This window comes from Electrophorus electricus, chromosome 6 (assembly GCF_013358815.1).
Source record: "Electrophorus electricus isolate fEleEle1 chromosome 6, fEleEle1.pri, whole genome shotgun sequence".
In the NCBI taxonomy this organism is placed as follows: domain Eukaryota; kingdom Metazoa; phylum Chordata; class Actinopteri; order Gymnotiformes; family Gymnotidae; genus Electrophorus; species Electrophorus electricus.
Window position 1 is genome coordinate 10245799 of NC_049540.1, and position 23872 is coordinate 10269670.

Sequence of the window (23872 nt, forward strand, 5' to 3'; positions counted from 1 at the left end):
ATCTATGTAGAAATAATAGTTAGGTTTGGTGTCTTTTATTGGACTTTTCTGGGATGTAAGATATAGTTATATCTGCCTGATTTATCTGATCATTATCAAGCATAATCTAGTCTGACCTTGACAATCCTCAAGCATAAAACACAAGTCTGATTAAAGCACACCTTTCTCCACCTGCACAAAGGCAATTCAGTGCCAAAAAGCTCTCTCATCTTCACAGGACATCCATGTCAATCCACGATTAAAAGGAGGATGCTGAAATAAGGGATGCGACATTTTTATCATTCTAAGACAGCAAAGGTAGCACTTGACAAGCCAGAGTAATCGCCCCCTCTGAAATGGCCTACGAATCATCCTGGCAGTGAACACTAAATCCACTTCCCAGAGACTTCTAATGCCTTCTGTTCTTGGTCCTCTGAGTGAACCAAACTCACCTGCCAAGCACTCCCTCTCCCTGCCTCGTCTCTCATCCCCCTCTCCTCTCATCTTCGCAGCTTCCGTCGTTCCTGTCACATGCCTCCCGCTGCCAGCCGCTTCAGCACCGGGGATATTTTTAACTCCTCCCGAAGCGACTGTGCGGCTTTCAGTGCCAGGTTCCCTGGCGCTGTTGCCCGGCTGGTGTCAAACCTCGCGGAGGAGCCCTGGGTCTCTCCTGCCCACATTAACTACATTCGCATGTCAATGCGAGGAAAGAAAAACAGGCCCAGGATCAGCGTCGTTTCCGCCACTGAGACGTGTGGGATTCTGGCGCAGTGTGTTATGGAGATTGAGAGAGGAGTCTCAGCTAGCTCGGGGCCTCTGTTGCTAAAGCATCCACCTTCGTGGGATCAGGGTCCCGCCTGTTCTTACTGATCATAAAAGTTTCCCAGGCCGCTGCTGGGGGGATTGAGCCTACCAATGAAGAGGCCCGTGTTTTCTTCGGTGTTACCCACCGGCACGAAAGGGCTAGGAATAAACTGACGTGTCATGCCAGAGGTGCGCCATTGCGGTGGGCTTTGCGGTGGTTACTGACTGTGCGTGTGAAGTAGAGCAAAACCGTTCAGCCGCACTTTGAGAGCGAAACCCTCGTCATGGGAGGAGGCAGCGCAGCATCCCTCGTCCCCCCGTGCAGCAGGTCAGCGGGGAGATGAACGGCAGAAGGTTTCATCTGATCCCACTGCTGCCGTGCGGAGTGATGAGCTGAGGGCTGGAGCCGAGCTGGAGGGCAAGGGAAACACTAAGCTGCTCGGGGAGCCTTAGCCGACCCTTAGCCCTCTGCTCTAACACCTGCCTCAGCTCGTGAAGGGCTCAAGAATTCCCCAAGGGCCTAGTCTGTGCCTCAAATAACACAGTATACACTATGTACTTCTTTATCTAGTACTTTTTTTTTAATCTAGTGTTTTTCTAGTGTAACACAGTCCCAAATTAAACTTCTATGCAGAACCTCATGTTATTAAGGCAAGCAAACTTGCAAGTCCGCTTAGGTGGCAAAAGTTGGCATGAACATTTGTCAGTAAAACATTATGAAGTCATTATATACACCAATAATGTCACATTCAAATACAATACGAATCAAGTTGCTGAAGGGAACCGATGTTTGACTCAGTGATCTAGCTAGTAGTCACGTCTCTTTTGCTATGTAAAGGAGTCTGCCACTACTTTGTCTCAAAAGCAAAGGATAGTGCGCGGTATATGATTTGAGACACAGTGTAGGCAACCGTGAAATTTTCGAGACCTTGAGACAGAATTACGATGAAGGACATGTTCAAGTCAAATGTGACAGATGTTGTCACCAAACAGGCTAACAGAAATCAGCTTTACAGAGAATCTGGGTCCAGGCACCTAGTGAGTAAGTCAAGACAACAGCGGCAAGAAAAACATGTACAGAGTAAGAAACATTTAGAGAAACCAAATCTCTGAAAGGGATCCTATCCTCCTCTGGATGAGCCCAGATAGCAAACTAACAGTACAGAATGAATAAAGTTTTGTTGTTGTTGTTTAGCTATGCAAAAAAATGCCAGTCCAAGCACACCAGTGAGGTTCCAAGCAGTCCGACGAGTTGCTAGCTGCCGTGTCCAGCCAGCAGCTGCACTGACACGCTGCCACTTATTGTTTACCATCACAACAGTCTAGTAAAGACCATCTAAAAGGTTACACATAAACCGTCCAATAAAACGACAGACAGTGCGCCAGTAAACCACTTTGTGGCTGGATTTCTGTGGATTTCCTTCCCTGCTCAACACATCTGTGGTGAGAAGGAATGACAATATGACTTTGACTTTGAAAATTAACCTGTTATTGATGCTCATGCCTGTATCACATTCCATTTGCACCAACGAGCACGGTTATCTCACAGAGTTCTGCTGCTACTCTGGTCCACGGCTACACATTGACAACTGCTGTCACTGTTGCCACGGCGCCTCTCAGAAGCCGAGTTCAGCCTGTGCTGCAGATGGCCCTGGATTTTCTTTGACTACTGCAGCTTTCCTGCATTGGCCAGCAGGGAGGATCTGGCATGAGCGCTAACTCCATTAGGTTTCCCTACAGCTGTTAAGACTGATGGGCCCACAGGGTTGAGAGACTGCCATATAAAGTCTTTCATACTCGATCACGCAGGCCTTTTTTTTAACCTACATACACACACTTGCATAGCTAGCCAACAAAACCTAGCCCTCTCCAGAAAAGTAATGAATGAGTGAATGAATGAACAGATGAATGAATCCTTTAATATCTGTACAGAGCGTCCTTGCTCACATTCAGTTAGAATCAAAGGTGTTCAAATTGACACACAAATCTGTTTATATTCCACCAATGTTAAGCTTCAAGTCATAAAGATTTCGACTCAAATCTAAATCACACACACACACACACACACACACATTTTGCTATCTGCATTTAGTTTCAGGAAGAGCAATAGATTCTAACATGAACTGGAGTTTGAAGATCGATTGATGTGGCCTTTCTTTTTTAATGACTCCTGTGAGATTCTCCCTACCTACCAGTGATGAGCATTCTGTCTGACTGCTGAGTGCCAGGGGGCAAGACGGAGAGATGTATCAGAGGCCCATCTCCATCCCATCAGCCACGGTCCGCGTGCAGCGTGTCCAAATGCCACGGGAACGTTTCAACGACGCCTGACAAGCCTCAGGGGAAACGTTCAAAAAGAAGGCCAGCACTGTTTGTTATCGATCTCGTCTTCCGTCGGAGGGCAATAAAAGCTAGTGCCCTGGAGCCCCGGACTGCAACACTCATTAGGAGGGTGTGAAAGTAGCAATTCTGGCACACAGCCGCAGGCAATGAGCGAAAGAAGAGCTAGGGAACAAGGATGAAGCGGAGGAGGAGGAAGAATGAGAGAGGGTTCGTCCCTCGGCTTCTCGAGAAAAAAAAACAAAAAACAGGTGACCTAAGAGGATTAGGCAGTGACATCTATAGGTGGGACCTGAGAGTGTGTTTAATTGTGCAGGGAGCAGTGTCAACACAGGGCCTCAGTGTGCAAGAAATAACCGCGTCATGACCCGTGTTTTAACACATGCCGACTGGTGTATAATATCTTACACCAGAAGCATCAAACTGAGACACTGCAGAGTTTAGTGTTCGCCCCACTCTGTTACAACTCATTCAGTTATTGGGGGATGTACTGATTAGCTGATGAGTTGAATCAGGTGTGTTCAGAGCAATAATTAGGATAACTGCCAAACATTGTGTTATGACCCTCCAAGACACTCACTCATGTCACAGATTTTAATAGACATCCACTTCAAAAAAATTCAAACCCTGTAATAGTGAACACTACAGAAAGTCCAAAGAGCCACATGGGACTGTAGTTGTATAATAAACACCAAAACGCATGACGGTATGAGAAAAGTAAGTATTTTATAAACTATGATTCTAAACTGGAGCTGGCACAACAAATTTCTAACTCATGCTATTGTACAAACCAAACATGAGACATAAACACAGAATATGGTAAAATGCTGCAACAAACTAGAAGCTCTATAAAACGATCTCATAGTTTCGAAGATAATGGCAGAAAATAATGGAAAATATATATATAATTACATTCATCTTATAAACCTTGTTCAGACCATGTTCAGTACATTCCAGATTACATATTGCAGATACCTCAGACTATTCAAACAATGTGGGACATTTTGTAAGACAAACCACCAGAGTTTTAATGAAAATGGAAATTAATATGACAAATACAGTGTGAAAAAACATAACTTATGCCTTCAGACACAACTAACAATGAATTATGAAAAGCTGAAGGAGTCATCAGTCATTGTGTGTGTGTGTGTGTGTGTGTGTGTGTGTGTGTGTGTGTGTGCGTGCACGTGTGTGTGTGTGTACGTGTGTGTGTGAGTGCGTGTGTGTGTGTGTGTGTACGTGTGTGTGTGTGTGTGAGTGCGCGTGTGTGTGTGTGTGTGTGTGTGTGTGTGTGTGTGTGTGTGTGTAGGAGTGTTTTGTGCTTATGTTGTCATATTTCCAGTCACACTGTGAACACTACCATGGTAATGTAACCTTTAAGAGACACTCTCCCACCCTCCCACAGCATCAGAACTGAAGTAAGCTCACCTCCCTCACTCACACTTCACCTCTCTGCTTCTCCCTTTATCTGCCTCTCTCAGTCTTCTGTTTTTCTATCTCTCGCACACACACACACACACACACACACACACGTCTCTCCCCTGCCTTTCTTTCTTTTTCTCAGCACTTCTTCAGCTCAAGGATCTACCAGTGCATGAGCAATACTTGAGGAAACAATGCCAAAACAATCTAGCCAAACATGCACACTGAGGGATAGAGATAAGTGACACAGCAAACCAAAAGAACAGAGCATATACACTAGAGAGAGCGAGAGAGCAAGAGAAAGAGAGAGAGAGAGAGAGAGAGAGAGAGAGAGAGAGAGAGAGAGAGAGAGATCTGCAAAACACCAAATCCCAATCTTCATCAATTAGCTCTGTGGTTCTGGAGGAGCGGTGGGGAGGGTTTGTGGGTCGCTCCATTCAGAGCTCGGCACTTATCTCCTGGAAGAGCACTCACTGACCGCTCTTCCAGCGATGTGCACGTTTGAATATTCATCCGGTCCTTGTCTTAATTAAGCATTTGATTAGGACATGAGAAAATGGAGGCCACTTAAGGATGGTACAGCTGTGTGGCTGTGTTCTCACGTGCAGAGAGGAACTGCACTGATCTGGGTTCAGGGCTTCCTCAGTGTACTCACACGCAGAGAGGAACTGCACTGACCTGGGTTCAGGGCTTCCGCTACTGCCCCCTGACCCTGGCCGCATGTCGGTTAGAGAGGCAACGTGCAACCGATGACATAAGACAACCCCATATAGCTTCAAAAGCAGAGACTTTATATGAGAAGAGAAAAAATTTGTAATTTTGACCTGTTCTATTTCACTCCAAAAGTTTACTCCAAGTAATGCAGACAAAATGTAATGCAGACAAAATGATCCCACAGTGTAAATAACAACTGACATTTTCAAATTGTGTAACAAAAAAAAAAAAATAAATAAAAACGCATGACAGCGAAAATATGCTTCAGCCGTGTGGGGTCCCGGGACTGGTGGCTGTGTGATAGCAAGACAGCACACGTGAGAACTCTAACAACACGGTGCATCACCTGTACCAACATGACAGAACCTTTCGCACCGATCTAGGATCAGCATTTTCCAGCTGAAAATCTCGTCTATCACAATTGAATAAAGAAATCTGCTCTGGGATCAGTGAATGGGCCGGGTGGCCGGAAGGGCAGGGCATGAAATGGCCTGTTAATCTTCTACACCGAGGTTGTGTGCTGCAGAACACTTTGACCATTTAATTAACAGACTTGACTCACATGCACGCATCAATCAGCGTAAATACAGCACCACACAGCATCAAATCCTCTTTGTCTGTTTTATGCTGATTTTATTTTCAACTGATGGATATTTTGCTGCCCAACCCAACACTGCCCAACACTAACGCTGCTACTTCTCATTTATAAGGTCCTCTTACTTTAAATTAAGATTCGGGTAATGAATGGCTTTTCTGTTTGTAATAAACCCGGTGAGCCAGGAGTTATTTTGAGGGGATGTGTTCTTAAGATCAGTAAAATCAGTAAGGTGGCTTGAGGACATATGGAAGGGCTGCCTGCCTGCAGATGCCAGATCCAAACATACGCGGTTCATCTGTGAGAATTCACACATTAAAACACAGATTAAAATGAATATCTTTCAGCAACAGAATGTAAAACAGAACTATTAATATTATGTGCCAATATCTTTCTAAAACTTTGCAGAATAACCCACGGTATTAATATTAGCGAAGAAACGCCCCAGCTCTGAAAAGGCAATAAAAATAAATACATCTAAAACGTGATAACTAAGAAATATTAGCAGCTTGTACAACAAAGTAATGGTTATTTCGGATTAGAGTCATTTTCACCATCCATGTCCTTCCAGCGATTGTAACATCAGATCGATTGCAATCATTCATCTCAGCGGTGTAAAACTTTAAAAGAGACTGTAAGCCTTTGTCATCTACCAATGGCTTCAAGCAGGCGTGAAAAGAGAATAAAACATCAAACAAACATACAGAAAAAAAAGATGGAGGAAGTGCACGTTCCAAATTAGACTGCGCGCAACTCCACCTCTGGGAACATTTCCGCGTGTCCCGCGCTCTCCACGTCTGACGGTAACGGGGCGATGGTGTGTTTCATTCGGTACAGCATCACAATCACCAATGCGAGGAGAAACAGCAGCAGGCAGACGAACAGCCCTAGATACGTGGATAAACTTGGTAACTTGGGGTCCGGACGCCCTATTTGCGCTACGGTGGTCCAAACAGGCTCCTCGGTTGATCCATTTAGGACGGGTCCCGTAAAACCATCAGGTGTTGGCGTGACGAAGTTCCTCCATATGATGCGCTCGTCTATCATGCTGAAACCAACGCGCAGCAATTGCACTCATTCAAATCCACTAGAAACAACGGCGAAGGATATTGCACATCACTCAGTCGCTCGTTCTCGCCTCTCCGAAAACCATGCGGTTCCCTTCGAAATCTTATACGTCAACAAAGAACTTTGAGCTGTCGGACAGTCTTCCCGTGGGTCCATTTGCGACGCCCTTAATGGAAGAGTATCTTACCGGAGGTTATGCGTGCGACTGTCGCTTGCACGCATCCGAGACACCGCGCTCTTTGTCACGCCAGCGAGCGGCAGCGCATGCTTCGTGTCTTTCTTAGTAACGAACCACTTTCGCCCAATAAACGTCTTTTAATTTGATACTAATTCTTAGATATCCAAACGAGTTCGCGCATTTCTGTGCCCAGCATTTCCCGATGCCTCATAGCCTAATGTCCAACAATTCGTGAAGGTGAGGCACGAGCCGGTCAGTTGAATAAAACAGCGATGGCCTTGCTTGTTTGGGATATCGCAAGCTCGTTAATGTCTCTTCATCTACCGTACAATGTCTTCCAATCTCTCCCAGCCCCCAACCAAGCGCATTACACAGCGCGGGGTTGGTTAAACACGAGCCCCCGTGATGCTGTTTCCAGCCATCTATATGAGCTCTAAACGGTAAATAAAGATATTCTATGACACGAATTAGGAAATAATTTCCTATTTCCATTAAATGTTGACAGACTTTCATAATAGCCCGCTTGGTTTCCAACAACAAACCGTTAAAATCGATTAAATATATAACTGGATTCAAAAACGTTCGTCCAAATGTAAGTACATATTGCTGTTTGCTGCAGATTTCAATAAATCATTTTGCATTCACCTTCTCATTACCTTCAGCATGCCTTAAACTTAAACATAGCGAGAATATTATTCAACGTGAAAGTGGATAATGGCTTCCGTAGGCCTGAGGGGAGGTTTGGATCTGTGTGTGGAAATGTACTATAAGTAAAGCCGCCTCAGTACCTCAACCCCCCTATATTTGCTGTAGGTAATAAAAATGCCACACAGGTTCTGTCTGAGGTTCACTTTAAGTAATCTATCACCAGTGGCTCATCTTGACAGATCATGTCTCTTCTAGGCACACAGCTTTGCTTCGTTACTTTAAAGCTCATCTAACCCTCTTTTTTTTAACACTAACTGAGCCGAGTTCGCATCCTGAGAACTGTCACACGTCTTCTGGCGCTGAACTCATTAACTTATAAATCCAACAATAACCGGTGCTTTAACCAATCAGGAAACATCTCTACACGAAGACGGCCCTCCCTGCCTGTCAATTATTTTCCTTGCCCACTCAGCACGTAGAGAGGAAGACTAAGTGCTTATCTTGCGTGTTATCCAGGGGATTCGGGTGTACGGAGAGGTTCGGTTTGAGGGTATGGGACTGAGGAGAGGGGGTGGACTCTTGATGGCCAAGTATGGCTGAAGTTAGCAAGCACTGTAAAACCGAGTTTTTGTGAGTTTTCCGTGTTACTTATATCAGTCTTTCAGGCGCCAAACTCTGTCCATCCTCCACACTTCGTTCTGCGCAAGTCCAGTTTCTGGACTTCTACAAGTCCCAATTTGTGGCCAAACGCATCAAATGCTTCATATTTACAGCGGAGACAGAGGTGTGGAACGGAAAGACCGGTGCGGTAAAGTAATGGTTCTCTTTCCTAATGGGTCAGGGCCTCCAGGAGAAAACGCTTCTCCTCACAACTGGCGGCTTCTTTGTTAGCTCATCGTTCTGTGCTGCGCGCGTGGCGAGACCACAGCTCGGCGTCTCGCCCTGCGCACGTCACGCGCCGCGCAGACAACGAGTCATATAGGAGGAATGCGGGGGAGAGGGAGATGGCGATCGTACATCAGCCTTGCTCGCCCTCACCCTGCGTATTCTCCTGCTGTGGAAGGCTTTTTAATATCGCGCTCGCTCAGGGAATGTGCATTATTAGAAGCGGACGTGTAGAGCCTCCGTCAATAACGGGGCATTTTATCGATTCGAAAGTGAGTCGAGTTGTATATGAAGAAGCATGTGTAGACATTATTTTAAAGCACTGTAAGTGACGCATGCACCGTGTTAATCGCGTAGGCTAACTGACTTGTGTTAGAAAACATGATTGGATGATAGCTTTTTGACTTAAATAGCGGTAACATCCAATTGCTGTCCTAAATAACAGTGGCGGGAGAGAGAACATATAAGTTAAATATTTATGTAGCAATGCAGACTTGTGCATTGTGTTCACCAGCTGTCAAAAAGTGCGACTGACGTGTCACATTATACATTGGAAGGCATTGCGCATGAGACCAACAACAGCAACACCGCGGGCAGAAAATAGCAGCAGGGAGAGAGACTGTACAACAGAGCCAAGCAGTTCGTCGCGGTTGCAATCTACTCTACCTCTGTTAACCGTGCTAGCACAGTAGCACAAGTTTTACACGCGCTCGCACGCACGCGCACACACACACGCGCACACACGTTGACTGTTTCTTGTAAAGCTTTGGCACTCCAATAAGAGATGTCTGTGTTTTAATAAAGACTGCTTGATGATTTATCAGAGGAAACGTGCTTGGCACTTTAGAAAACAAGTAAAACAGGCAACATAAGGCAACAGCTGACACCGACACAGACAAACACAGGCAGGCGAGAGAGAGCTGGGTAATGGTAGAATGAGAGATGTGCATACAGCTGTGTGTAGCAGCGCTCTCTTTGTGTGTGTGTGTGTGTGTGTGTGTGTGTCACAGCTGGTGCTCTTACAGCTTGAACTCATTGTCTTTGCTTTAAAAATTCATCAGTGCTTCTGCTCTTAAACCCTTGAAAAGCTTTTCCTCGCCCTCCTTCTCTCTTTGTGATGTCTTCATTTGAATGGGCCTTGAATAACATGGCCGTGCGTCTATATCAAGAGTGTGAAATTTTCCTTCCCAACAAATCTTAAAGCAGCAGACATTTACTGACCCTTTTTAAAAAAATAAAAATTAGAAGCTAGTTGTTAGTGTTGTTGATGTTAGAGGTGTTATATTTTATATATTTATATATTTTATATATTAGATGATGTTAGTGGTGTTATATTTTAATATATTATTAGTCTTTCTTTTTCTCTGCACCATAACTAAACTTAATTCATAAAAGTGACTGGGAAAACGCATGCCATTTTGATGTTATGTGATCAGCTAGATATGTCTCAGGTATAAGGAAAGTTTTCAGTGTTCAGGAGACTCTGTGTGTGTGTGTGTGTGTGTGTGTGTGTGTGTGTGTGTGTGTGTGTGTGTGTGTGTGTGTGTGTGTGTGTGTGTCTGTGTGTGTCTGTGTGCCCGACACCTTACTCAAGTTGTTCCCGGTGTGTCCTAGTAATGTCAATGCAAATAACTAGGCTAAAATAATAACGCCTCAGCGTGGTAAAAATACTGACACGCCAACTTTTGAATTTATGGAAAGAGAAACATTAACCCTTGCTCAAGTGACTTGCACTTCTACCGAATTCCTCGTGTGACTATAAGGAGATGCATTCAACAGCGGTGTTTTTCTATGTAGGCTAATGTTCACCTGGCCATTGGATGGCGCGCGGACTCTTTTGTGCGCAGTGCGCTCACACGCGCACATTTAAAGTACTGTCGGCGTGCGCAGCTGAACTCCCCAGTCCACACCGAAGTTTCGTTGCTGAGAGCACCGCCGACAGCTTGCTATAAGAAAATGTCCGTCAACGAGGTGTACGTGTTCCGACCGTTCAAACTCATCGCTCTGCTTTGCGTGTTCCTTGCACTTTGTCTGGACGTTGTGGCCCTCGTAAGTCCCGCCTGGGTGACAGCGGAGGGCTACGCTTTGTCCCTATGGGAGTCTTGTAGAGAGATCGAAGCCGACTGGAAGTGCATCTCCACCCTTAAATCTGGTAAGCGTCCTTACGTTTGTAAGGATTGTTCTTGGAAAACGTACCGTTTTGGGTCCAAGGAAGGACTGGTGCATCTTACGTCGATGCGATATTTAATTACATCAGTATATCGATTGAAAACTTTGTGTGTGAACCCTTTTTGTCGATATTTGCGCTATGCTCGACAAAACTTGAACATGACTTTCCTTACAGGTTTCCTGCAGATTAATACCTTGTAAATAATGTACCTTGAAGAATTGCACAGCGAGATAAAAAAAATGGATGTTATGAAATGAAGCGTTATCAAAATATGGACATTATTTGTACTGATCAGATATATAAATAATATCAGTGTTATCCAGGCGATTCAGGTGTACACACGGACATGATGTTTACCCCAAACCTCAAAATGTTACGCTGACCTTTGTTTACTTGCTGCACGTGAATTTCGAACACGTAAGATAAAGTGACAGCGGCCGGGAAAAAGCGCCGATTTGCAGTTCTGTTTTGACAACTGGTTACTTGTATACGCAGATCCATCCGGATCCAACTTTCGCGTATAACAGCCGTCGAAGTGAAGCGCGTGGAATTTAGGATTTTCCGTGTGCACGATGACTGGATCAAACAATGGACTATTGTTACACCCGCCCAAACCCCCCACAACTGTGCGTGTCTCTCTCACAAAGGATTACTCGACTGCAGGTGGAATCCGGCGAATTCCTCAGTTTAAGTGAACTCCCATTCCAGTGTCTTCGTTCTTAGGATATTCTTAAGCTCCACATTACAACGCCGTATCGGTTACACCGTTCAACCCACTCCCTTTCCCGATAGGCCGAATTGTCTCAGTTTGGTAATTGCACTCGCTGTGAAAGTTCCTCCTTCTCTCGGGCCTGGTATTGATGAGCGATTAGTTGACGTGCCGTGAAGCGCCATCTGCGAGGCTCGCTTTGACCCGCGCGCGCATTGTTTGGTGCTGGGCGTGTTCCGTCGCATGAACTCTTGCCTGTAGCTTTGCTTTCGTGCCATTTGTCGTCGCTTGGCCGTGATTATCATTTACTTTGCTAAATGAGTCAGAATATACAAAAGTGTTCTTGTGCAAAATAAAAGTTGCGTGAAGGGAATCACTCATCTGGGTGCGATAAAACAGACTGAAAAAGGGAAAAAAAACAAAAACAAACTCGTAACTACAGACCAAAAGAAAGTCAAAGATGTGTCTAATCATGCTGTGCAGTGGGATCCCTTTTGCCTTATACAGCTCAGTGGTTGGCTCTCTCTCTCTCTCTCTCTCTCTCTTCTCCCTCTTGGTGAAGATGCAAAAGATGTAAATCTCTGAACAGTCACTCACAGCTACTGATGATAATGAAGCTGCCTCCCTGCTGGCTGGAGATGCTGCAAGTGTGTGTGTGTGTGTGTGTGTGTGTGTGTGTGTGTGTGTGTGTGTGTGTATGTGTCTCCCTGGAGACATTTCTATGGGGAAATGTGGCAAATTCCATGAGTGTGTGTGTCTCTCTCCCACTCCCAGTCTACCTTAAACGATCGCTGTAGGGCACACTCACTCACTCCCTCACTAAACACAAACACACACATTCAGCGTGCAGACTATGCTCATTCTAAGATTGATGTTAAATTTGGCCAAGAACAGTAAATATACAAATACACACAAACACCAGTTTGCTGCCCGTATGAAAGAGAATCTCTATTGAGGACACCTGTTCACCCTTTTGTCTCCTTGTCTTTGATTGAGCTCATGAGGTCATCTGTGTCCTACTTTAGCTCTGGAGTCTCACTTGTCCTCCAGTTAATTTCACTCCCACAGAGTTGAATTAGACTCATTCTGACCCAGTAATGAATAACTGGAGATTTGATTTTGTATATTTATTTTGTGGCATTTGTAAATATATTCCAACATGGTGTAACAGAACTCATAGTTTGCAGAACTATACTGCGCTTTCCAGCTGTCAGCTGCTGTGTGTATCTCCAAACTGCCTGAAATATGCATAACCTATGTGAACAGGCTTGAGTAAGTCAGTGCTCTGAGTTCTGAAGATTTCTTTACTTATCCTCGAGTCCAGTTTGGACACGGATAATTAAGAGAGAAGCTCCACAAGCAGAAACAGCCCTGCAAAAATGAAGTCAAGTTAAAAAAAACAAAACAACAACAACAACAAAAAAAAACAACAGTATTTGAAGTTGCTTAAGTTTCAGTCACCACAGACACAGAATGATCCTTTTCGGGCAAAACCATTTGTTGAACCCCAGAGCCCCCACAGCAACTAATGAGGAGTTCTTGACAAGTACATTTTACAGCTTCAGTAGGATTAGCTGCACATGGAATTACAGCTTTTAGTTATGTTCTCTTAAGCCTTTAGGAACGTAGTCGCAGGAGTGCGCTACAGTGTGGTTTGTGTGTGTGTGTGTGTGTGTGTGTGTGTAAAAAAAATGCATCCTTTTGTTCACAAATATAGAATAGTGCATGTAAAAACACTCCACGAAGTGCATCGTTGATCCTGCTACATCTAGCTGAGCCAGTATGATACGTCAGTAGTGCCCCTGCACTCCTGGCTCCATTGCCGGTGCGGAATGCCGAAGTTCCCGTTTGTGGGGACTTTATTCAGAATGCAGTGAACCGGCCATTGTGGGAGAGACTTTACAGCCATTACAATCAAGCAGCATTCTCAGTCCTCGTAACGTGTCGGTCACGAAGGGTCCTTCAAAGGCCAAGCGGTATCAGCACCGGCTAACACATGCCACGGTAACCGCACGGTAACCACACAGCAACCACACAGCAACCACACTCTTCAAAGCAGCAGCGCAACTTGTGGAATGGAAGCCTTCAATCCTGCAGCAGTTGACACAGACACAGTGTTTGCTGAATGGAGGTTTAACTCACATATACTGAATATGTATTCTGAAGTACTGAAGTGCTGACTTTAATCCTTAATCCTCTGGGCCAGGTTCAAAGCTTTATACCGTTCAAAGCTCTCCTCTATCATCTGTCTTTCTCAGCCGTTCTCTCTGTTTTGAGTGACAAACTCGATGAATTATCGACAAGATTGATCCCCTGTGATCTTCTGGGAATGACCCAACACACACACACTGAGCGCTTGACTAGCTGGCGTGACTGGCGGTGCCTCTGTTGCTGTGGGTAAAGATATGTTCTCCCCCTCTCTCTCTCCCGTTTGATTCAGCTCATTAAGCCACAGATCCCCGGAGGAGGAGAGAAAGAAGCAGAAGAGAGTAGAGAAAGAGAAGGAGAGAGGGAGAGAGAGGTTGACAAGGGAGGAAAAGCGAGAGAGAAAGCGAGAAGCTGTGGGAGGAGAAATGGAGGGAACGAGACTTGGAGTTAATTAACAAATCACATCTTTTCTCTCCCTCTGTTGGGCAAAGCCAGCAGGAGCACGTTGAGATGATGGAATGGGGGAAGAGTGTGAAAAGGGAAAACAATTGGAAGGAAAGGGGGGGGAACGCGAGCAGCATCGCACGCCATAAGACGTGTTCAGAGTGGGTAGCGCGTGCGTTCATCTCCTCCTGACGCAGCATCACGTGAGGTTTGCCTGACCTCGCGCTGCGCTCGGGGGAGATTCGTGACGAAAGCCGCATGCTACAGGAGAGAATGGTGGGCTTATGCTGATGAAGTCTCTGGGGAAGCAGAACTACCCAGGTCTTTCAAGGATTCTGCTGCACACGCAACACTTTGCCTTTTGCAGTTAGTAAGGTTCAAATTTGGAGCAGTTTGGACTTGTTTTGATGGCAATGCTGTGGAAGTTTCTACTAGTGAGACAAACACAAAAACAGGCCAACCAATTAATGACACTTTGGAAATAAAAATAATACTTTCTACTAAATGACATGCATGTATGTGTGCATTATATTTATAATCTTAAAATAATCTGTATTATACATTTAGGCTCAAACTGCATCTGGTTGCCTTTTTACTGTAAAAAAATTAAGGCACATATTCAAATGAATCTTCAAACTCCGAATATGGGTTGGATCTGGGAGTCAATTATTTGAGACAAAGGGAAGTGACCACACTACTGCGTCAAGTCTCTAATGTGAAGCATTTTAAAAGTTCTTAACTGAGATCTGTCTCATAAGAGTTTATGCTCTTACATTTTGCCGCATACTGTTTGCATCTGCACCTCTCATGTTTAAGAGGAAGTTTGGTGCTGGTTTTGTCCTAATGTAAACCAACAGGGCCAGTTAACATTATGCAAATGAATTAGGATGGGTGGTTTTATCCGCTGTTAACCTCATTAATATTTATAGGTGCAGAACTGCTTTGATTCGCCACCTTTAAAGGCCACAGTAGCCATTCTGCTGTCTCAAAATGCTGGGCATACATTCATTCCCTCCTGAACCTGTATTCAAGTGCTGAAACAATGACCAAGTCTAATGTCTCAGCATTTCAATTGCCTGGGTCTACTGTTAATGATGTTACAACTTAAGAAATTTGAGTCAATGTTTGTGCGCCCTTAGGGGATGATGGTAAGTCTGACAGCATGTAGCTAAACTATCAAAGTCTTTTTGCTGGTTGAATAAGCCTTAAGTTAAACCGCCTCCTAAAACCACAGTGAGGTTTTTGTTTTTTTTTCAAATCAAAATCAAAGAGTAAGAAAAGCTATATTAAGTTAACATGATAGTGGAAGCCTGCATATAGTATACAGAGTAGTCACTTTATTAAGTGCACCTATTCTGAAGTTGTACCGAACATGATACAGTCAGTTGAAAGTTGTGATCCACCACTCCTGTAACCACTATTGTACTCTAGTAGGCAGTTGAGTGACTGCACTGGATTCCTGTACCCAGTGTAGGTTGTGCCAACATGTATTGACCTCTTCCATTAGTGACTTGGTTGCTGGGTGTTTTTTAATATATGTTTATACTATAAATACTCCTGAATTTATATGAAATTTTTTTTAAATAAATATAGATAGATAGATAGATAGATAGATAGATAGATAGATAGATAGATAGATAGATAGATAGATAGATAGATAGATAGGGGTAGAGAGAGAGAGAGAGATGTTGCACTAAAGATATTGCAGGTCAAAACTGTAATGAAGTATATAGTGGTTCCAGACAAATGGGGCGTTTTGGACAGAGGTCCTTCATCAGCACACATCACCTGCCCCTTTTGGTCTGTTTTTTTCCAGGGGCCACTGGAACCATGGTTCAGTGGTATAGAGAACAACACAATTACCATTCAGTTACCATTCAACTTACCAGTTCACCCCTAAGTAGATACTTGAGAACATTTTTGAACGAAAGCTATAGGGGTTTGGAAATTAGTCATTATGTGTCAGTGTAATATGAAAATACAATTGTTTTAAATCTTAAATGTTATACTATTGACACCTCTCTCTCTCTCTCTCTCTCTCTCTCTATGTGTGTGTCTCTCTCTCTCTCTCTCTCTCTCTCTCAGATTGGCAGATAGCCACACTGGTGTTGCTGCTAGCTGGAGCGTCAGTGACTTTGCTGGCATTTCTTGTCGCTCTGATCTCCCTGTGCAGGGGCACACACAGGAAACACTATCGCACAGTGGCAGTGTTCCTCTTCACAGCAGGTAAGCAGACACCCACCCACACACTCACTCAGTAACAGAAGGCTAAGCGTGGCCGGCTTCACACCTAAGCACCCTCTCTCAACCCTCAGAGTAGCCATTTGGGAACTGACATGTCTCCACCGTTACAGCTCTACATGTGCTGCTCCCAGCCATTTCAACATTACAAATGGGTATAGAATTTAAAGCCTTCGGAAGGATGAGGTGGCGATGGTGGTTGAGACTGGTGGCTAGCAGTTGCTGAGTTGCTGTGTGTAAACACAGGCCGAGGCAGCGTGTGTGGACACGGAGGCCATCCTGTTCAGGGTGCTTGCTTAAGGGCCATGCTAATTAATTCACAGCTCATTAATCATGGCATCCAGTCACTCCAGTATGCTAGTTCTCTCTCTCTCTCTCTCTCTCTCTGTCTGTCTATCATTGCCAGTCTGCCTGTGTGTTCCTAAATGGGAGCAGACGTTTTGATTACAGCACTGAGGACGGAGATGAGAGCTCAGAGAGGCTGCTGGGAGATCAGAGGAAGGCCAAGAGCATGAGCTGCGGCTCTGAAGTAGAAGCTTCACCCTTTTCTTTCTCTCTCTCTCTCTCTCTCTCTCTCTCTCTGTTCCCTCCTTCTCTCTCGCTCTCTCTTTCTCTCTCTAAACAGTGTGCCAAGGCAAACCACAGAGCTTACCCACAGTCTTACTAATGAGTTGAGGAATGCATTTCCTCCTGACCAGCAACCCCCCCAAAACACCCTATTCCTGACTCCAGTCTTCTCCTCTACTTCCCCTCATTAATTGCTTGGGTCAGAGCTCTCTTGCTGTAGAGAGACATTGCAGCATTTCTGTGTCACAATTAGGCTTTTATGAGCACTCAGCTCCGACAGCTCCGTGCAGCCGGCGAGGTGAAGAGGTGAAGAGGTGAAGAGTGCCTCCCTCTCTGATCAGCCTCAGACCTTTTGTCCCTTGGCACCAAATTAACTGCTAAAACAAATGCTGTCTGAAAGAGAGCCCCAGCTACAGTGAAACCTTCAAACCCACACCAGCAAGTGTGTGTGTGTGTGTGTGTGTGTGTGTGTGTGTGTGTGTGAAGTGCAGGTAAAATGTGTAGTATCTGTAAGCATGTGCACGCATTTGTTTATGTGTATGCTTGTGCGCACATTTGCTTGTGCTGTTAGGAACTTGTTTCCCTTGAGTGTATTTGTCTCAAGTACATGCATGTGTGCACGCATGTGTGTTTATGCTGTCAGGAATGTTTGTGTCAGGAATCACACAGCCTATTGTTCTAGAACTTCCTTTTGTTGATTCACAACGGGCTGCAGTGGTCCACTGCCTGGGCTGAACATAGGTCAGTACAGTCACTGCTTTAAGCAGCAGAGCACAGGCTTCCTCGTCTTCCTGATGATCCCAGATCGGTGAACCCACTGCATTTTGCCACCAAAAAACAGCATTACATAAGGCCTGCTTCTACTTGTGTAGTTCACTCACAGAGATGAAATCCCCTACTTTGTTTTAAACTGAACTCAGTCAAAAAAAAAAACCACAGAAGTTTGGAAAGCTGGCTAGATTGATGGATGTTTCCTTAACTCCTAAAATGGGTATAAAGGAAACTGAAGTTCAAACACCTTTTCTATCTCTCTCTCTCTCTCTCTCTCTCTCTCTCTCTCTCTCTCTCTCTCTCTCTCTCTCTCTCTCTCTCCCTCTCTCCCCAGAGGGGGTTGAAATGGTCAGTGCTGTATAGTGTGCTTCTGAGATGGCTGGCGTGTTTGTAACAGTGTGTCCAAACTGCGTTTTGTTGTTGTTGTTGTTGTTGTTGTTGTTTTCCTTTTTCCATTAGGAGCTCCAGTATTTCCCTGCACTGCTCACAACTGCTGCTAGTAGAATTTGTTTGGCTGTGTTTGTGCAAATTAGAGGGCGTGTGTGTGAAACCAAGAAAGAAAGTGTGTTTCACTCATTCCTTTATCGTACCCAGCTGACCTCAGTTAATTTTGTCCACCTCTCTCTTTCTCTCTCTCCATCCCTCTCTATCCCTCTTTCTTGATCTCTCCATCTTTGCTCTGATTTATGTTAAGTTTTAGGACAAGCATAAACACAGCCATAAAAGGGTAGCAGAAAAGAGCAGTTGCTTTAGAATTGAAAATGAAGCCTGTGGGGGGGCGGTGAGTGTGGGTGTGTGGGGTGTGTGTGTGGGGGGGGTGCATGTGTGTCTGAGGGGCAGAAAGAGAGGGAGCAATGGAAGCTAATGCAACATCTTTTACTGGCTATCTGAAATTGGTTCCAAACTACTACAGCAGCTCTTAAATGCTGTGTTGCAATATGGTGGTGTATGTGTGTGTGTGTGTGTGTGTGTGTGTGTGTGTGTGTGTGTGTGAGAGCATAAGTGGGCGTGTGTGTGTGTGTGTGTGAGCATAAGTGGGCGTGTGTGTGTGAGCATAAGTGGGCGTGTGTGTGTGTGAGCATAAGTGGGCGTGTGGGTGTGTGTGTGTGTGTGTGTGTGTGTGAGCATAAGTGGGTGTGTGTGTGTGTGTGTGTGTGTGTGTGTGTGTGTGTGAGCATAAGTGTGTGTGTGTGTGTGTGTGTGTGTGAGCGTGTGTGTGTGTGTGTGAGCATAAGTGTGTGTGTGAGCGTGTGTGTGTGTGTGTGTGTGAGCATAAGTGGGTGTGGGTGTAGCTAGTTGTTTTCCCCCCTCTTGCTATAATTACTCTTAAGCCACATGCAGATAAAGGCCCCCTTATAGTGGTAGCAAGTAAAGAGGGAAAGAGAGAGAAAGACAGCACTGTCTGGATAAAGGGCAGCTCTGTCTACCTTATTGAGCTGTGATCTCTTGCAGCGCTAAAAGCTTGTTGTTTTTGTCATAAACCCTCAACTACACACACAGACATTCACAAAAAGGTCATCGTCAAGGCCTTGGTAAGAACAAGCATTACTTATTCACTCAGTGACTCAGGAACATCACACACATTCAGTCTCTCTCACACACACATACACATCACTGCAACAATGACTCACTCTTTCTCTAGCACGAGCACACACACACACACACACACACACACACACATACGCGCGTGCACGCACGTGTGCGCACACACATTTTGTGTACCACTGTCCCCATAAACATTGGTACATCCCATGCTGCCTCTCTGCATTCACTGAAGCCCAAGGCAGACACACGCACACGTTCAGGGTGGAAAAGATTGAACCAGACTCATCCAAATACATGTATTACTTTTTCTTAAATGGGTTTCTCTGCGCTGTTGTTTCTGTTGCCATGGCGTCTCTTAACTGTTACACTCTGACAGCCCACTGGCAGTGGTGAAGTCACAGCATGGTGAACCAAACTTCATCATAAAACCTACACAGCTATTCTCTGAATGTCATCATATTTTAAAAAAGTTGCATCTTCAACTTAACTGAAGTAGTCATTTTCAGTGGCACAAGTCACGGTAATTCATTTCAGGTGGAATGAATTCCACCAATTTGGCATAAATGCTTTTGCTACTGAACGGACTTGTGGTTACAGTGGAACTGCGGCGACTATGTTAAGAACTTCCGGTCCTGCACCTGGCCGGATGTGTCGGGCTGGGGGGCTGTGTTTCTGCTATAGGAACAATGTATGATGATGATGGGGGAGTGGGGAGCATCCATTCCACAACAGTGATGTCACCACATTCTGCATTCCAGGCATTGTTTCAGAAAGCAGGTTTAAGGTCCATCTTTAATATAGTTTCCCTGGTTCAGCTGTAATAACCTGCCTTTGAATGACTTCACAGGAATAAACCTGATACTGATCTCTCTCTCTCTCTCTCTCTCTCTCTCTCTCTCTCTTTCTCTCTCTTTGTTATAATGGAACGATATTCATTCTCTTAGCTGAGATAATTGACTGAATTTTAAATTAACCAATCTCAGCCAGTTAAGGAGTCCATCTGTGTCTGCTTTGGTTCATCATATCATACACAGATGCTCGTAGTTTACTCTGCAGCACTTAGATCCCCCAAACCAGTGCAGAACTGTGTTTCCCAAAAAGAGTTCATACGAAGATTTGAAACCTGTAACATTCTTGCTTCTTTACTGTCACGCAACAAGCTTGGTAGTGTTCTGAGTCGGTACTTGTATGTGGGTACACACCCGCTAAACTACAGCCACGCACAAGCACAGAAACCTGGACAACAGGCAGACCTGGTGCAGGATAGGACAGAGGGTGCAACACAGTCCATTCGCTTACAGACCAGCGTACAGGCTGATCTGTCTAATTATTCCTAAAATGCCAACGGGAGAGGTGACAGCCATGTGCAGCAAAATGCCTCGGGTGCCTTGGGAGAGAGAATGTTTCAGAAGCGTCTTTTTAAGATCTTCAGTTAGGGGCTGAGACATGGCAGCGTGCTGGACGAGAGGGTGCAGACATGATTTCTGTAGACTTATTTTTGATGCTCTTGACGTAAAGGATTTCACTTCCCACAGGCCACATCCAGTAGTTCCTGGTGCCTGGTTCATTGTCTTAACTTCCCCTTTATTCCAGAGCCTGTGTTGCTGTTGTAGAAACTAACTACATTAGCAGGATGCTGAAGATGGAGGAAAAATGCTGGTGATGGAAGCAGATTGTTGGAGATGGAGGCAGAATGGTGTCAGCAGACTAGAGTGTTTCTTGACTAGTCTGAGGAAATCAACTCTGCTTGGACTTCTGCACAACATGGCTGTGATTGTGATTCAATTGTGCACCTTTGGGATGTTATGAATTCTGAAGGTCAATGATCAATTGAGTTCAATAAAGTTAAATACAGGCGTGGTGGGGGGCGATGAGGGACAGGAAACGAAGTCTTTTCACACCACACCAGGAAGGCAGCCAAACTGCATTTGATCCAACAGTTAGGCTAATCAAATAAACTCAACTCCTCGTGCTCAAGCAATTAAGATTTGAAACAGTTGTATTTGTGCTGGTTCAAAAGTTTGGCCGTGCACCCTTTCGAACCCTCCTGATGGTCTCATGACAACCGTTTAGATTTTGTGGATACCACTATGATGTCATAACAGGATCCAGACAGCTGGTTCTAGCAGGGCAGATGTGAGGATCTATCACTAACTGTGACAGTGGCACTGGGCACACTGGGTTCACTGGGTTGTGTTTGTTGGTCCATATCATCTATTCATGGAATGGGAATGTTTTATGTGATGTGTGTGCTGTTTACGGTTATAGACATCTGCTTCTCACTGCATGAATATGGATCGTGTGGTAAACTCTGGGCAGCAGTTAAATGCAGTCTGTTGCTTATGAGCATTGCACGTATATAGTGAAATAAATGAAAGTAGTGAGGAAGAAGACAGAGAAGGAAAAGGGTGTTTGTAATGCGCAGTAGTGAGCAGCTGTTTATGTCTGATTGAGAAGGGCAGAGAGTGTGAGGGAGGCCCCTGGGGGTGTGTGTGTGTGTGTGTGTGTGTGTGTGTGGGTGGATGTGTGTGTGTGTGTGTGTGTGTGTCAGTGGTGTCCCCTCACCCCCCACTGATTCATTACTCCAGTTTCCCCCCAGTGGCTTTCTACACACACACACACACACACACACACACACACACACACACACACACACACACAGCTGTGTTCCCATTATTCAGAGCATGCCACTGTACAAGAACCTGCAGGCTCACACAGGCATGACCGTGACTGAGTTAGCCTATCAGTACACGCTAGAACAGAGAATCCTCTTCCTTTAGCCCCAGATTAGCATGGCGACAGCTCGTGTGACTGAAGAGGAGCGGGCCTCGGATCTCACGGGTTAAAAATGAAAAGTTGGAAAGTTTCTTCAATTTACCACATTTAATTTCCTTCTTCTCCTGAATTGCTTCAACGAAGATGAATCACTGAGCTTGACCTTGCCTCGTCTAATTTGAAGGTGCTTTTTATGTGATAAATTGAAGGACATTTTGCAGTTGATCCAGTTAGTTTATGCTGCTGTTTCTCATGGCAGTATGACGGGTGTTCTAGTTGACCTTATCTCTTGCTGTCCCAGGCACATTCTGGTTCACAATATATTCTGTTGACAATATATGTAGACACACCTCTATTCCTTATTTACACTACATTAAGTATTCCTATAAAATTTGGTTTTTATATAATGTAAATCAATATATATTTGACTATTGTATTTGTTTCTCTCTCCATCTCTGTCTGTCTGTCTCTCTCTCTCTCTCTCTCTCTCTCTCTCTCTCTCTCTCTCTCTCCGCAGTGGTTCTCCAGGCCTGTGCTCTGGTGCTCTACCCAATCAAATTCATTGATGGCAAGATGCTTCAGACATACCATGAGTTTAACTGGGGGTATGGGCTGGGCTGGGGAGCTACCATCTTTATGTTGGGAGGGGGGATACTCCTGTGCCTCCGAACAGACATGTATGAGGATGGCATGTATTGAGGCATCACCTACACGCATAAACACACCTACATGCCCAAACAGATGCATGCACATGCACACACACTGACAGGTTAGGACTGGCCACTGTATATCTCACATTTACTTGCACAGGTTTAAATAGAAGAGTTCTGATGAAGTTTCAGTGCTGTATACCACATGTTTATGCAAGAGTAGGACACAGTTTGGGGCATTTGTTTCCAAGACATAGAGCCTAGATATAGTCCATATATCTATACTACACTACACACACACAGACATATCAGACATCATGAAAAGTACGCAGGTTTGCACAACTGTACACTCATTTTTCACACTTACGAATAGTTGTCCTTATAAAAGGTCAAATGCATATGTCTGAAGACATATCCACACACATACACACATGCAGGCATGCAGATACATGCACGCTCACACACACACACACACACAAGCACATACATATTCACACACACTTAAGCATGCAATTCTGGCAACTCTGTTAAATACAGAGTGAAAGTTTAGGTTTAGGCCTACCAGCTAGTATAGGAGAGATAAAGTATGAGGAACAGCTGTGTGAAATGTGAAATGGACCACAACTCCCACAATTCTCCATGTGGGCCCTGTGGCTATTTTGGGAGACTGAGGTGTGCCACTCCTTCTCTCTCTGTGACCGCAGACCTTTTCAGCGGCATATTCCCTGGATTTCCAGTCGAGAGAAGACAAGGAATGAGAACCTTAAAGTTAACCAGTATCCCAAGGGATTGGTTTCTTTTTAAAGACACATATACTATTTTGTATATTTCTTGTGTTGCATTATGATGGAGAGCATATCATCTTGCTAATATCTTTATATATTGTCCAAGCATTATGTATAATTGAATTTGAGGTATATATTTTATGTTACATTCTTTGATAATTTGCAGTTTTTGAAACTGTGGCTGGATTTAGTGAGGAGGTGACACTTTCTGTACTATTGCTTTACAGCATATGTGACTCTGACTCTTTCTTCATTTAAAGTCAATAAATGGTACTGTCAAATGAACATATATTGTTTTCTTTTTAGAAAATCTTTTTATATATTTTAACTGATTTAGTAACTGCTCACAAAACCACACATAACAAAAAAGGATCCCACATACTATATGGATGCCACCCACAGGCGAGCTACAAAGCAAACCAAAAACCTTTATT

At 44.5% G+C, this 23872-nt stretch overlaps 1 protein-coding gene across 1 annotated transcript; it reads left to right on the top strand.

The window, feature by feature from the left end:
* The first annotated feature begins 10485 nt into the window (after positions 1-10485).
* On the top strand, positions 10486-23723 carry LOC113586858 (transmembrane protein 47-like). Its single transcript, XM_027025243.2, has 3 exons — positions 10486-10785; positions 16190-16330; positions 22521-23723. Exons 1-3 carry the CDS (start codon positions 10590-10592, stop codon positions 22700-22702), a joined length of 519 nt encoding a protein of 172 aa, XP_026881044.1. The 5' UTR covers positions 10486-10589; the 3' UTR covers positions 22703-23723.
* The last annotated feature ends 149 nt before the right edge of the window (positions 23724-23872 follow it).

Excerpts from the sequence above, each read along its gene's own strand:
- LOC113586858 (XM_027025243.2), top strand. The coding sequence starts at position 10,590 with ATGTCCGTCAACGAGGTGTACGTGTTCCGACCGTTCAAACTCATCGCT. Across the intron at positions 10,786-16,189 it reads CATCTCCACCCTTAAATCTG|ATTGGCAGATAGCCACACTG; the intron begins GTAAGCGTCCTT and ends TCTCTCTCTCAG. Across the intron at positions 16,331-22,520 it reads AGTGTTCCTCTTCACAGCAG|TGGTTCTCCAGGCCTGTGCT; the intron begins GTAAGCAGACAC and ends CTCTCTCCGCAG.